This window comes from Mastigoproctus giganteus, chromosome 1 (genome assembly GCF_048544385.1).
Source record: "Mastigoproctus giganteus isolate SK-2022 chromosome 1, ASM4854438v1, whole genome shotgun sequence".
Lineage (NCBI taxonomy): Eukaryota > Metazoa > Arthropoda > Arachnida > Uropygi > Thelyphonidae > Mastigoproctus > Mastigoproctus giganteus.
Genome location: NC_143575.1, coordinates 237,154,685 through 237,170,809, shown reverse-complemented (window position 1 = coordinate 237,170,809; position 16,125 = coordinate 237,154,685). Strand labels below are relative to the sequence as shown.

At 37.6% G+C, this 16,125-nt stretch overlaps 1 protein-coding gene across 1 annotated transcript in view; it reads left to right on the top strand.

Annotated features, from left to right (window-relative positions):
- Positions 1-12,128, top strand: part of LOC150091667 (dual specificity protein phosphatase CDC14C-like) — a 481,702-nt gene extending 469,574 nt beyond the window's left edge. The window contains exon 14 of the mRNA XM_090385065.1: positions 11,818-12,128. Coding sequence (XP_090241191.1) covers positions 11,818-11,869 — 52 coding nt within the window. The 3' untranslated portion in view covers positions 11,870-12,128. The remainder of the gene's footprint in view (positions 1-11,817) is intronic.
- The last annotated feature ends 3,997 nt before the right edge of the window (positions 12,129-16,125 follow it).

The following is a 16,125-nucleotide window of genomic DNA, read 5'->3' as shown; positions in this document are numbered from 1 at the left end:
TTCTGTTCCGGGTAAAATAATGGTGTCGCTGGTTAAAGATGCATTGCAGGATCATCTAGACAAGACTGCAGCAATAATTCAGACACAGCATGGGTTTGTTAAGGGAAAGTCTTGTCTGACAAATTTGATAGGATATTATGATGTGGTTACAAAGGAACTGGATGCAAAAAATAATTTTGATATCATATATTTGGATTTCAGGAAAGCTTTTGACGCTGTTGCGCATGGAAGACTATTGTACAAATTGGAGCAGAAGGGTATTAAGGGTAAGTTGCTACAATGGATAAAAGGATGGTTAAGTGGGAGAAGACAGAGGGTGGTAATCAATGGGTGCTGCTCTTCTTGGACTAATGTTATTAGTGGTGTCCCACAGGGTTCGGTGTTAGGTTCACTGTTGTTTTGTATATTTATCAATGATATTGATGAAGGTATATCAGGCTTAATGTCGAAGTTTGCAGATGATACAAAGGTTGGCAGGGTTGTTAATGACAGTAATGGCAGTGTGCTACTGCAACAGTATCTAAATAATTTAGGCAGATGGGCTCAGAAGTGGCAACTGAAGTTTAACCTTGACAAATGCAAAGTACTGCATATGGGTAGAAGTAACCCCAGAGAAACGTACCAACTGTGTGGTACTACACTTAAGGTGGTAGAAAATGAAAAAGACCTGGGAGTAATTGTGCAGGCAGATATGAAGTTTTCTGAGCAATGCAGACAGGCTGCCAGGGCAGGTCATGGGGTTTTGTCAATGATATATAGGAATTTTGCTAGCGGGGAAAAGGAGGTGATTGTCCCACTGTATAAGGCAATGGTCAGGCCATGCCTTTGAGTACTGCGTACAGGTCTGGAGGCCTCATTTTAGGAAGGATGTAGATTTACTTGAGCGTGTACAGAGAAGGGCAACAAGATTGGTGAGGGGAATGAAGGGATCCTCTTACCAAGAGAGGCTTAAGTTCTGCAAATTGCAGTGGCTGGAGACTAGGCATCTGTGCAGTGATCTGATTGAGGTATATAAGGCCTTGAATGGGTTGAGCACGCTGAATTCTGATGGGATCCTTCCACTTGTTCAGATTACGAACCTAAGGGGACATAAATTCAAATTAAGAAAAGACAGATGTAGAATAGATGTGCGGAAATTTGCCTTTAGCCAGTGGGTGGTTAATTGCTGGAACAAACTTCCATCTGTTGTTGTGGAAGTTGATAGGTTGAATAAATTTAAGGAGGAACTGGAAAGGCATTTGGAGAGAATGGTGTGATTTTTTTTTTTTTTTTTTTTTGTTGGCTGATGCTGCATCAGCTCATACATTTGCTTTCTTGCATCACATGCCACTACTACTACTACTGCGCTTGAAATAATTGAGGTACAACTTCCAATCCTCGATGAGCATCTTGCACTGAAACTTCTTGTTCAACCACAGCAGGTTCCTCATCTTCATCACTACAAATTTCAGAAGATTCCATTATGTCTGCATGAGTTCCTATTAATTTGTGCATATCTTGAAACATATGTCTGCATCCACTTCTGCGTAACCTTTGAAGCTTTAGGTTTCCTGTAAGCATTAGCATTAGTAGCAGCATTTGATCCAAGAAAGCAAGCTTATGCAGCACCAGCCCAAAAAAAAAAAAAAAAAAAAACCCTTTCCCATTTTACCCATCTGGTCACTCCAAATGTTTGTATAGTTCTGCCTTAAATTTATTTAAGCTATCAACTTCCACGACAAGGGATGGAAGTCTGTTCCATCAACCAACCACCCACTGGCTAAAGGCAAATTTCCTCACGTCTATCCTACATCCGTCTTTCCTCAGTTTGAATTTATGCCCTCTCAGGTGATTATTCTGAGCAAGAGGAAGAATCCCACCAGCATTGAGCATGCTCAAACCATTCAAGGCTTTATACACCTCTATGAGATCACCTCGCTGGTGCCTAGTCTCCAGACACTGTAATTTGCAAAACTTAAGCCTTTCTTCGTAAGAGCACCCCTTTGTTCCATTCACTAATCTTGTTGCTCTTCTCTGTACTCGTTCCAGCATCTCTACATCCTTCTTGAAATGAGGCCTCCAGACCTGTATACAGTACTCTAGGTGTGGCCTGACCATTGCCTTATACAAGGGAATAATCACCTCCTTATCCCTGCTAGAAAAATTCCTATATATCATCGACAATACACCATGAGCTACTCTTGCAGCCCATCTGCACTGTTCAGAAAACTTCATATCTGCCTGCACAACCACCCCCCTGTCCCTTCCATTCTCTACTACTGTCAGTGTGGTACCACAGAGTTGATACGTTGCTCTGGGGTTGCTGTTTCCCATGTGTAGTTCTTTACATTTGTCAATGTTAAACTTCATTTGCCACCTCTCAGCCCATGTGCTCAACTTTTCCAGATCCTGTTGCAGTAGCATAGTGTCAGTAGTGTCCTTGACAACCCTGCCAACCTTCGTATTGTCTGCAAACTTGGACATTAAGCTTGATATACCATCATCAATATCATTTATAAATACAGAAAACAATAATGGACCCAATACTGAACCCTGAGGGACTCCACTAATAACATTAGTCCACGATGAGCAGTGTCCATTGATTACCACTCTCTGTCTTCTCCCCCTCAACCACCCCTTTATCCATAGCAGCAATTTGCCTCCAATGCCACACTGCTCCAATTTGTGCAGCAGTCTTCCATGTGCAACAGTATCAAAAGCCTTTCTAAGATCCAAGAATATAGTATCAAAGTTATTCTCTGCATCCAGTTGTTTTGTGACTGCATCATAGTATCCAATCAAATTGGTCAGGCAAGACTTCCCCTTAACAAAACCATGCTGTGTCTGAGCTATAACTGAAGTCTTGTCTAGATGATCCTGCAGTGCTTCTTTAACCAATGCCTCCATTAATTTTCCGGGAACAGAAGTTAAACTAACAGGTCTATAATTACTTGTGTCGCCCTTTGATCCTCCTTTGTGAATTGGGGTCACATTTGCACATCTTCAGTCCATGGGTACTTCCCCTGAGTCCAAGGAAGCTCTCATAATTATGGCTAAGGGTTTGCTTACTTCCTTTGCTGCCTCCTTTAATATAACTGGATAGATCCCATCCACCCCCAGGTGCCTTTCTTGGGGTGGATGGGATCTATCCAGTTGTATTAAAGGAGGCAGCAAGGGAAGTAAGCAGACTAGTTTATATTTGCCATAGACTTTTGTCACCTGACACTTTATATGCATCTCATACATTTTTCTTCTCTGCCACATGTTTAATTAGTTCATCTGACATCCATTTAGGCCTAAATCTTGAATATTATTTTTTAGTTGGTATAAAAAGCCTAGTAGCCTCCAAAATTAAGTTGCTGAAGGCTTCCTATTTAGAATTCAACTTTGGTAATGTCATCAGTTGATCTGTACAGAATTTAAAAACTGTCTGAGACCCCTGTAGTCACCTTTACAAAAGCTCTTCACTTTAGCCTTGATGGTAGTTACATCTTTAAGTAATTCCCACATTGCGATCACTGTCACCCAGTGGTTCCTTTATATCCAAATTTGTAATGCATGAATAATCACTGCTGATAATCAGATCAAGAGTATTACTCCCTCTGGTTGCCTCTCAAACATGTTGCTGTAGAAAACAGTCATCCAATAAATCAACAAAAGTCTTGCTAGTGTGCAAGTGACCAATCCACAAGTTCTAGTCAATATTTGGAATGGTAATATCCCCCATTATAAGACATTCTGATTTACTGGCCCACTCTATTTCTCTGCATTATACTCATCAGATTCATTAGGCCTATAACACACACCTACTCTCATTTTTCCTTTTGCAATGCTTATGTCACACCAAACAGACTCAACATTTCATTGTCCACCAACATCAATTTGATGTACTTCCTTTGATTTTCGGTATTTCTTAACTAACAGCATAACCCCTCCTCCCTTCCTGTCCCGTCTGTCCTTCCCGTACACATTGTACTCCCCAAATTACAATTTTGCACTGCTTACATCTGTGTGACACCATGTCTCTGATATCCCAACACTATCTGCCTTTGATGTCTTGACTAGCACTTCAAGCTCATTAAATTTATTAACTATACTCCTAGCATTGGTGTACATGCATGTATACATGCATCTGTTCCTACTTTTAGTTACCCTAACACAGCCCATGTATTTACTTGTTCCACTATGACTCCCGGCAGTCCTGGAAATCTCCATTACCTTGCTTTCTAGGCTGCTGCTCATTCTAATAGAAGAAGTGCAAGAATCAGTTTTGTCTCTGCTTGCGGTCACTGTTAACCTTTTAGTTTGTGTATCCCCCCCCCAACCTAGCAGTTTTTCAACCCACCTAACACTGCCTCGATAGCATCAGCAAATATTCTTGCACCCTCCCTATTTAATGTACCCCATCCCTATAGAAGCAGTCTCTCCTGTCAACTAGCACTGACCAGGCCGAAAAAAATTCTATCCCTTGAGCCTTGCACAATCTCTCTAGGGCTGAATTGATCGACAAGGCTGTCATCACATATTGCTTCCTATTGTGTCTGGACAAAATTGCAGACACTTTCACATTCAACCCTACGTCATGACTTTTTTTCAACATTGACCTGTACTTGTTTAATAAATCTGCAGATATTTTACTCTTAATGTCATTAGTTCCAACATGTACAACAATATCACCTTTTGTCCCTTAAAAGATGACATCTGCTCTACAACGTCATCAACTTTTGCCCCTGTCAGACATACCCTGGTCCCGTTCCACCTTTCTTTCTTGCATAGTATTCCCTGTCTCCCTGATATTAGAGTCACAATAAATAGTTCCTTTGGGAATAGCACATTTCTGCCTTGCAGATTGCCTCTGTGTTTCCTGATGCACAGGAGTGAGCTCTGCCGTTGAGCTAGGCAGCTGTGAGCTTGATGGGCTGCTCATATTAATTTCTTCAAGGGCATTTACCCTACACCTCAAGCTCTCATAGATGCCCATCAGAATGCTGAGTTGGCACTTAATTTCTTGACACTTTGGACACCTAGCACACACAAAGGTATCCTCCTTGGCTAGATCATGTCCTGTTTTAGAAAGGTCATAAACATTTCACATTTCGCACATTTTTTGAGACTGTGATGCATTGGTGAATCAACCCCTTCATTTCTCCCCCGAGTCACAGCACTCTCGCTAGTCTGTGATCTTTACTTTGCAGCTCTAGTCTGGGTCATGATTTCCATTTAAATACAATTTAATTAACAATGAAATTTAATAAGATTAATGATATTTTTGATTAATTGATAATACTGTAATAAGCTAAAAGATTCCTAATACAGTGCTTTGTATTGCACTATCTAGTTTTACTTTATACCTTACGCTATCAGTTCGAGATATACAGGGTGTCAAAAATATTGGTACAAACGTTTAGGGGAGGTAGGTAACATCTAAAGGAATGTGAATCGCATAGGAACCCATAACCGGAAACGTCACGGGAAAGTAGTAACAGAGGCACAAGAAGCAGAAATGACACAAGACAGTAATTAGTGGCAAACATTTATTTGACATAATATTAACAATGGAGTACGAGATGGATGCATTTCATGATGTTACAACAGATGCTCGAAGGTTCCACCATGAGACGCGATAGCATGGATTGGCGGACACTGTCAAGCACACTTGGAGTTTCTTTGACAGTAGCAGCAGCGCAGACGAGTCTCGCCACGAGATCCATTTCCGTCTCCACAGGCGATTCATACAAGATAGATTTGAGGGCCCCCCCCCACAGAAAGAAATCAAGGCTCAATAAATCAGGTGAACGTGGGGGCCAGGCAACGGGTCCACCACGGCCAATCCATCGATGCCCAAAACGCCTGTTCAAATGGTTACGAACACACTTATGAATCAATAATGATGACACTTACATTTACAGGCGAGAAAAGTAGAAAGAAAAAAACCAAAAAACAAATTACCATTCTCCTGTCATTGTGGTCACGCATCAGCAAAACATTTTTTAAATAATTTTCACCAAAAGTAAAGAAAGCCAACACGAGAACCACGGGAACCTTCCGGAAAACTTACTGGGCCAACTCGTTTCCTGCTACAGCAGTTCCTCCCTGCATTCTTGGTAAACAGATGGTGCGTGTTATCTGTAGTGGCACTAGAAGTTGATAACGATGTATTGATTAGTTTTTTCTCATTATTAAGAGCAGGTTATTGGAGTTCATGAGTGTAATGCCTTTGCTGTTGAAATTTACTTACAGGTATACCTTTAATATTTTTTAATAATATTTACTTACAGGTACACTCTGTGCCTCAGTTTTATGATGTTTATCCCCCCTTTCCACTGTTTAAGAATAGGAAAACAACTGCTACAGACTGTGTGTTATTGCTAGTGGCAGTAGAAGTTGTTTTCCTATTTTAAAACAGCAAGAAGTGGAGGGGGGGTTAACACCCTGAGGCTGTCTGGAGGGTGTACCCATAAGTAAATTTCAACCCACTCACGAACTCCAATAATCTGCTTTTAATAAGGAATAAAAACTAATCAGCACATTGTTATTGACTTCTACTGCCGCTACTGATAACATGCACTATCTGTTTACCTAGGATGCAGGGAGAAGAACTGCAGTAGCGGGAATTGGGTTTGCCCAGTAAATTTTCCTGAAGTTTCCTATGGTCTCTCTCTCGTGTTGGCTTTCTTTCTTTACCTTAGCCCAATTTTCCATCTATTCCTTTGCAGCGTCAATGTCTGCTGCTGCAATTTCACCACACCTTTTTGAAAGACAGATCACGATGAATCTTAAATTTCTGGAAGATCCATCCGAACTTTTAAATTCTTCAATATCCATTCAATACACAAACAATTCAGCCTTAGCTTTTAAAAGATTACCATCTACGGGATCGGTTTTCGCATGCATTATCATTAGCCATTCTAACAGTACCTTTTCAAGATCCAGATACTTTGTCTTTCGTGCTTCAATCCTACCTGGTGTAACAGATTTCTCTAAACTTTCAATCTTTTTCTGATCTTTCAGAATAGTGAACAGAATATTCTTAGGAATGCCAAACTGTTTTGTGATATGTCTTAGAGTGCACACCATTATCTGCAGCTTGAAAAATCCTAATTTTATCTGTGATTGTCAAAATTATCCACTTTCTTGGAGTCTTCCAGTAAACATACACTCTAACTAATGAAATGAACTTCTAGTCAATGTTAATTTCATTACTGCACTGTGAGAAAAGAGTGTGGGAAATCTTAACAAATGGTTTCTCACAGTCAGGCTGCCTGCTCATCAGTTACTTCAATATATTTGAAGCATTCTATCATTTTTAAATGCAAATATTGTAATAAAAAAGTTAAAAATTTAGATTAAAAGGTAGAAATTTATGATCGTTTATAGAGAAATCTTTTATTTTCATTGTCATTATACTGAATGTCAAATAGCATTAGATTACTGAGAATTGTCCAGAACCAACCAGATAGGATGTTTGGTCCTTGGGGTTGTCACAGACATTCTCTCAGATATGCCAGACAAGCAGTACTTGCTACCTGGGAGTCTAAAACGCTGATGGAACTGATATTTAGGTGACACTCAAGGCAAGTGGACCCAATTTTGGCAAAGTCCAGTTGGTCTGTGACAGCCAAATCTTCTGCTTGCACCTTCACGATGGTGGGACTGTTAGTAATCCTGGGTATAACCCCCATGCACAAACACACTGTCAGTGACCACCCAGGTGTGAACCGACGTAAGCAGGGATCAGGGTGTGGCATCCACACCACATGAAGGAATGCTGCCTCTCTGTGTTACCAGGCAATACTAGGTGGTAGGTGACTCTCATCAACCAATGCAATACCACTACTTTGCTTATTGGAGGCCTGAAGTGGTGGAACCCATGTTTAGTCTCCAGAGCCAAGTTCTGGTCAAACCTTCCCCGTTTCTTCCATCATTCAGTATGACTGATGTCTTTTGAGGTTATGATGGACATCATGGCGAGATCCAAACTTCCTTACATTTCAATGTTACAGCTCTAAAACGGTGTTTGCAGGCCGGCTGCTAGTTAGTACACTGGACTGAACCTATTGGTAACTCTCTAGTAGGTTTCCTGACCAGGTAGTGTATAATCTTGCTACCTCTACTCTACTCTGCCAGATGCCCCCCAGTATACGCTACTCAGACTCCCCTCTGGGAGTCTGAGTAGTGTGTACTGGGGGGCATTGTCGAGGCAATGCTATTTCAAGGATCTGGTTATATTCTTACCATGTATATGCCATATCCAAAAATTCATTACTCCATACAGCATGCCCCCCCACTTTTTCCTACTGTTGAATACACCGTGAATTGTCAAACTAATAGAGTAAGTTTATCTGCAAAAAGATCTAAACCTCCCAAACACTTCCTAGTCCATTTCACAAATATATGTGGGCTCAAATCTAATCTCAACGATGTCCATTTCCACTTGCAGTCTGTACTTTTTCTGACAGAATCTCAGTTATCGGTTTATTCAACTACTGCTCATCTCAGTTGCCCAAATTATTTGCTGTATGATTCCTTTCCCCTCAAAGGTGGTACTTGTGCTTATGTCTGTTCTGATACTCCCAGTCAGAGATTTTGTAATTTGGAATTTCCTCTCTTCGATCTTCTCTGACTTTAAAAATCTCTCTACGTCATTGTGTCAAATTCATCTGTTGTCTCTACCATTCTCCCAATTCCACTATAATCACTTGGAGCTCTTTGACTTCCTCTCTTTTGCAATTTGACTTTCTCCAGTACAACTTTCCTAACAGTGAGATAATTTTCCTTGGTGATTTTAATGTTCACAACTCCAGCCAGCTTCTATTTTCACCCTGCTGGTCGAGATGCTGATGCTTTTGCATTTACTAATGACCTTGCACAGCTTGTTCATTTGCCTACAAGAATACCGGATAATCCTAACCATACAGCCAACATGCTTGATCTTTTTCTCACAAACTATCCTAACTACATGGTCAAAGTGAGTGGTCCTTTAGGCACCTCAGATCACAATTTGGTGATTGTCTCTTCTCCAATGGAGCCTATATCTCATGGCTATTCGTAACCTTGTATTGTTTGGCATTACAAGAATGCAAAATGGGATGACCTGCGAGATTTCTTTTCTTCTTTTCCTTGGTCGGATTACTGTTTCAAAACTTTTGATGTCAACGTTTGCTCAGATCGTATCAGTGAAATTATTCTTGTAGGAATCGAATCCTTTATTCCACATTCCACTTTAAAATCTCTTGGTTTTCCAATAAATGTGCTAAGGCTGTTCAAGAGAAGAACATTGCATATTGTAATTGGCTTGTTTCCAATTCTTCAGCTTCATTTTCTGCCTACACCAAAACTCTCAACAATTGTAAATCAGTTATTAATCAGTCCAAACTAGTTGAACAGGCTAAGAGTTGAAAACTTGCTTCTTGCCCTAATGGTAGCTGAGCATTCTGGTCGCTTGCCAAAACTATTGGCCACAACTTTTGCCCATCTGTAGTCAGTGTCAATCCATTGGTGATATTTGTCCATAAATGTTACCCATTTATGGACAAATACAATGGAAAAGTTTGGTGAAACACAAGCAGTTGCTCTTGACATCTCAAAGGCTTTTGATCGTGTTTGGCATAAAGGTCTTCCAAACAAGCTTCCATCTTATGGTTTGTCACCTGTTTTTTGTAATTGGTTATCCAGTTTTCTCTCTGATCGCTCACTGAGGGTGATGGTAGATGGCTCTCTGTCTTCTAACTTCTCCACTAATGCTGGTGTCCCCCAAGGTTCAGTTCTTTCCCCCCACTCTTTTCCTCTTGTATAATAATGATCTTCTTCCGATGACTGGAAATCCTATCCATAGTTTTTCCGATGATAGCACATTGCAGGAAACTTTCCATTTTGATAAACCTTGCACTGCTCAATCAGCTTCAACTTTTCGTATGTCTGCTACCAATTCCTTAAATGCTGATCTCCAGGTAATTCTCCAGTGGGGCAAAGACAACTTAGTTGGTTTCAATCCTTCTAAAATTCAGTCTTGTCTTATATCTCACAAAAAAGGATTCTTCTGCTCCAATGTTTATCTTTGGTGACACTGTGATTTTTAGGCAAAATGATATATCTCTTTTGAGGATTACCCTGACTTCTAATCTCTCTTGGCACAAGCACATTACAAATATTGCTTCCTCTGCATCTAAAAAACCTTTTCTTTTTCACTCTCAGCATTACTTTTCTTTCAAACAGCTGTTCACTCTGTACAAATCACAAATCCACCCTACCATGGAATATTGTTCTCACATCTGGGGTGGTGCCCCCCAAAACCTCTCTCAGGCTTCTAGATTCCATTCGGAAGAGGGCAGTTAGGTTAATTAATGACTCCTGTCTAACAGTCTCTCCACTCGCTGTGTCTATAGATGTTTTTTTTTTTTTTTTTACCTGTTTGTTGTTGGCGCATCGGCTTCTGTGGCCATAATGCACCTCCCAAAGTTTTTGCTTTTTACTCTGATCCAAGCCCTAGTCGGGATTCAAACCCGCAACCTTTGGGGGGGCGCCTCCATAGCCAGGTGGGCAGGAGCAGCAGTATTTAGCACACGCTTTTTGATTAGACCAGGGTTCAAGCCTGTGACCACCAAATACAGAGGATGCGGAAAGGTCATGGAATGACCACTGCATATCTCCGGAGAAATATTGCCTTAGTTGATAATGCTCCTAAAAATCAAATAACAAACAAACAAACAAGTGACCTTCGGGTTGCCAGGCAGTCACTTAACCACCTGGCTAGCCTGGTTGGCTTTTCATAGATGTACTGTTTCTGCTGCATGCCTTTTCTACAGATACGTCCATGGGCACTGTTCTTCTGAATTGGCTTCTATAATTCCTGCTCTCTCTTTCAAAACAGTCCAGACCCGTGCTTTCACCAGCCAACATCCATTTTCTGTCCAACTTCAAACTCACAGAACCAACTTTTCAATTTCCTCATTTATGCATTCAACTGCTTTTTTCTGGAACAACCTTCTTTCATACGTATTTCCTGAAAATTAGTCTACAGAAGTTCAAGTATAATATCATCAAATATCTTCTTTCGCCTTCTCAACCTCCAACCCAAGCATGGTACTAAGTACTATATGTTCTTATACCTCTCGTGTTTGGGGTTTTCATAAAATAAAAACATTGGAGCATTAAAAAGAGGATCACTATAAAGAGCTTTTACTGCTTATGCAAAAATAAAATGACAATTTTGAAGGAAAATTGAATGAAATGTATAAGGCTAAAAGTAATAATAATAATAATATAAAAATAATAATATAGATGCTGTTATAAAAAGTGATATTATACTTCTGTTTTTAGAGAAGTGTTACTTATTCATAGTGTGCCAATAGGTGACTCATGATGATACCATAGCCTTACAATCTGAAAGATCAGTCTCATTAAAAAGATGCCTGGTCTACAAAAAAATGGATGCACTTGTTATTATAGACAAAAGATGGTATGTCAAAGTGTATTATCTATTTGCATCTCTATCATATTTAAAACCAAATGAGACATCTGGGTTCTAACCTTATCAGATATTGGAGGAGTTCTTAAAGGCCTCTTTAATCAGGGGTATAATTAGCTGAACTCACCATGAGTTATTGCACGTTTTTATCACATGAACACACTTTTAAAAACTATATACATAATACACATAGTGTAATATAACTTTAAATGGTAATGTGCTATGTAAATAACAGCATCAGAAGCAGCAACTGAATGAGAATAGGCTAGTTAATGGAATTAGATTGCTGTTTTAAGCATTTATTATTTTTGAGGCTTTTAAGTTGAATTTAACTAATAGGTTATTGTTTCATTCCATCTCTTTTTTTGTAGCAATCTGAAATCAACTTCTGGTCATGTTACTAAAAGTGCATTACCTAGATGACAGAAAGTTCATGCCGCTCATCAAAAAAATTCTAGATTGCACTGTTGCCATTATCAGCACCATACACAGCCACACCTTGCCATTAGAAGAAAGGCCTTGCCACTGATTGATTACCATGATGGCAGATTTAAGAAGGCTGCTACTTCTCTTCCAATATCGGTTCAGGATTCTGCACATGCCAAAACTAGATCTGTACCAGGAAGAAAGCTGAAACAGAGAGTTAAAATTTAAGTGTGGTGGGCAAGGAATGCTGTTTACTCCAGACAGACAGCTGTGATAGTATTTTTTATTTATTTTTTTGTCACATAGAAGATGAAAAGGAAACTTTTTCCATTATGAGATTATTTGTGTTCAGTAATTTCATGTTAAATTTTTTTTTTTTTTTTTTTAACTATTAACTATCAATTTCTTCTCTATGTGAACGAGGTTTTGTTTCATAAAGATGAAATATCAATATCATAGCAATAAAAATTGGTAAACTCTAAGTGTTGCTAAGAGAAGGAATGTTGATTGTTATGGCAAAAAAAAAAAAAAAAAAATATTATGGTCATTTTCTTTAATTCTATTCATTATGGTCTTTTTTTTTTATTTGTATTGCATTTTGTGCATTATTTAGATTTAAATTGCTATACTGCAGTAGTATAGCCTGCAATGAATTTTAAAGTGTAAAGTTTATTCATAACATGAATTTTTATATATAATATTTACATCTTTTTTTATAAAATAGTGTACAGTTTTTTTACTTTAAAACTTAATTTATTTATTGTATATAATGTATAATGATATGAAACTCATTTTTCATTTTTAATTGCAGAAAATTTTCATTTGAGGAAGTTATAAAGAAAATTTCTCTAGTTATCTCTGTTTACAAAATGTGTGTGTGTATACATACATTCATATATATGTTTGTGTGTGTGTCATAATAAAGTGGACATGGTAACTTGGGATATTTATTTTTACTAAACTCGAACTGACACTAAGTAGCACAGTGCAATTTGTTGCAGAATGTCAGTTATTTTATTTTATTTTATTTTTTTTTTTTTACAAATGTTCACTATGTTTTTTTTTTGATTACATGGTAAAACATCCAGATACCCCAATCTTCTCACATTTTTTCATTAAGGATCACATGCATAAACTTATACCAGCTATTACTATATCTGAAAACTTAACAGTCAGCAAAAGTTTTATTCATTCAGCTTTGCATTGATACCTACCAGAGCTATAACATTAAGAATCATGTCACAAAGTTCTTATAGGTTAATTGGCATGGGTATTATGTACTGTCTTCTTGACATGACCTCACCCCCCAAAAGTTATGTAGGTATTAGATTGGGTGCAATGAGTGTCCACAGAATGGTATTGTCATGATCTAAATGGATATGAAAGTAATGTTGAACAAGTTTCATTGAACAACTTCACTCAAATTTCAAAAAACAGCTCATCTTTTTACATCAGTAAATGATGTTTTTTATACCCCTGCAGAGCCACAGAGAGGGTTCAATTGACCAAAAAAAAAAAAAAAGTTTAAGTGTTAACTCATGCTCAGTATCAAATTGAGTTTGTTCTTATGGCTAGTGTTAAGAAAAACAGTGTTAATTAATACTGTATAACACCCTACATTGTGCTCTTACTTTAGTTAAAATAAATCTCCCAAATTGTATACCTTATTATGACATATCCTATATGTATGTATGTATGCTTAGTTACAATTTTATGTTTGTAATTATGCACTCACACACACACACACGCATGTGTATAGTTGTTATTGATATTGTTGTGAACAGTGACTATTGAAACTTTGTTGCTGTTAAAATTTTTGTATTGTTGTATGCATATTACTTGTTTATGTATAGATAGAAGTAGCATCCATATATATAACATACCTTTACCCTTGTTTGTATACTGCCATTGTTAATAGAATATGTTTCTGTGTAAATGTTTTGTGAATTGTTTTATATTTTTTTCCCTTTTTCACAAGTCAAGAGAAAGTATTATTAAAGTATTATAATAATAATAAAAAAAAAAAACATAAATTTATTATTTTGTGGTCCAGAATATCAAACTGCCAGTTGTATTTTGAAGTATATTTGCTTATGCGAGGGAAATTTATTTTTACATTTTAGTATATTTTTATCAAAAATATCTTCATTATAAATGGTGTAAATTAAATGGATACATCTTAATACAGGTTTCTTTCTGTACTATTTTCTACATAATTATTTCTAGTGCTTCTGCCAAATATCAGTATTGTCATTTTATTAATATGAATGATTATTGAACTTGATTATTATTATTGTAAGTAATATAATTAAGAAATTATGGCTCCATTCCTATTTTATATTAATTTTTTAAATTTATAGCTTAGTTACAATTTCATGTTTGTAATTGTTTATCAAAATATAAGACCCAACAATAAACAGTGTATTTTGCAGAAGTGGTAAGTATTTATTATATGTTAGTCATCTTTTACTTTATATTGGAAATCAGCGATGCTTATTAGTTATACAATTTATTTGGGATCTCTTGAACATACCACATCATCTTTAGATAAACGTGCTGTAACCTTCTGTATTCTCGAATCATTTCTGGTGGGAAAGGTGGCGAGGGAGTAAACCTGAGGTAGAGTAATGCAATTCTATAAAATTAATTTTACTGTTTGTGGTCTGCTATTAAGAATATGCAGAAAAGCTCTTGATCTCACACATCCAGACTAAATATTCACACATCCAGACTCAGTTCTAGACTAAACTGAGGTGCATAAATATCATTGTCTTGAATTTAAGATTACTGGAATTTCCTTTTCCAATGAATCTACTGGTACAAAGCTACTTTTGTTAGATGCAGTTGCCTAACTACATGAAAAATAAACAAAGATAGGATACATAAAGGTAATTATGTGTGTGTTAAACTCGGGGCCCAAGTAATACATGTTAAATTTTTGAGAGTCTTCAAAGCACTCTAATTTTATCACAATCACAGTGTATTCATGTGGGATATAATTAATCATAAATAAATCATTACTTAAAGAAACTACTATCAGTGGTAGGGGGAAGGGTTTTTGCTTTCATAAAGGAGACTATACAGTGGTCTCAGACAGTTTTTAAATTCTATACAGTGGAACCAACTAATTTTATTACCAACAAAAAATTCTAAATGGAAAGCATTCAGGGAAAAATCATTGAAGCTGTAGGCTTTTCGTACCAAATAAGAAATACAGTTCAAGGCTTAGACCTAAATAGATGTCAGATAAACAATTGAGATATATGGCAGAGAAGAAAAATGCATGGAATGCATATAAATTACCAGGTGATACAGAAGCTTATGGTAGATAGAAACTAGTCTGCAATAAAGTTACAAAAGTGGTTAGGCAAACCAAGGCAGATTACAAGAAGTCTCTGGCAAAGAATGCCAAGAAAAGCAGAAAGGACTTTACTTGTATGACAGTAGAAGGAAGAGGTGAATCACATTAGTCCACTTGGTGTCGATGGTTTAACTGATGGTTTAACTGTGGATGATCCTGATCAGGTTGCTAACCAGGATCATCCACACAGGATGAATAGAAGAAAAATTGTTGAAATTAAACAAAAAAGACACCTGGTGTGGATGGGATCTATTGACTTATATTAAGGGAGGAAGCAATGGGGGTGAGCAAACCCTTAGCACAATTATGAGAGCATCTTTGGATCCAGGGGAGGTTCCTGTGGACTGGAGATGTACCAATGTATCTCCATTTCACAAAGGAGGATCAATGGGTGACATGAATAATTATCAACCATTAGCTTACCTTCTGTTCCAGGGGAAATAATGGAGTCACTGGTTAAAGAAGTAATGCAGGACCACCTAGACAAGAGTGCAGTTATATGGCAGTCATAGCATAGGTTTGTTAATGGGAGATCTTGTTTGATCAATTTGCTTTGGTACTATGGTACAGTGACAAAGGAACTGGATGCAAAAATTAATTTTGAATATCATGTATTTGGATTTCAGGAAAGCTTTATCTACTGTTGTGTATAAAAGGCTGCTGTACGAATTGGAGCAGTGTGGCATCAAGGGAAAAGTTACTGCTATGGATAAAGGGATGGTTCAGTGGGGAAAGACAGAGAGTGGTTATCAATGAACATTGATCTTCATGGACTAATATTACTGGAATCCCACAGGATACAGGTTTGGTCCCATTGCAGTGTTCGATTTTTTAATATGTTGATGAGGGTATATTAAGCTAAATGTCTAAGTTTGTAGATGATATAAAGGTT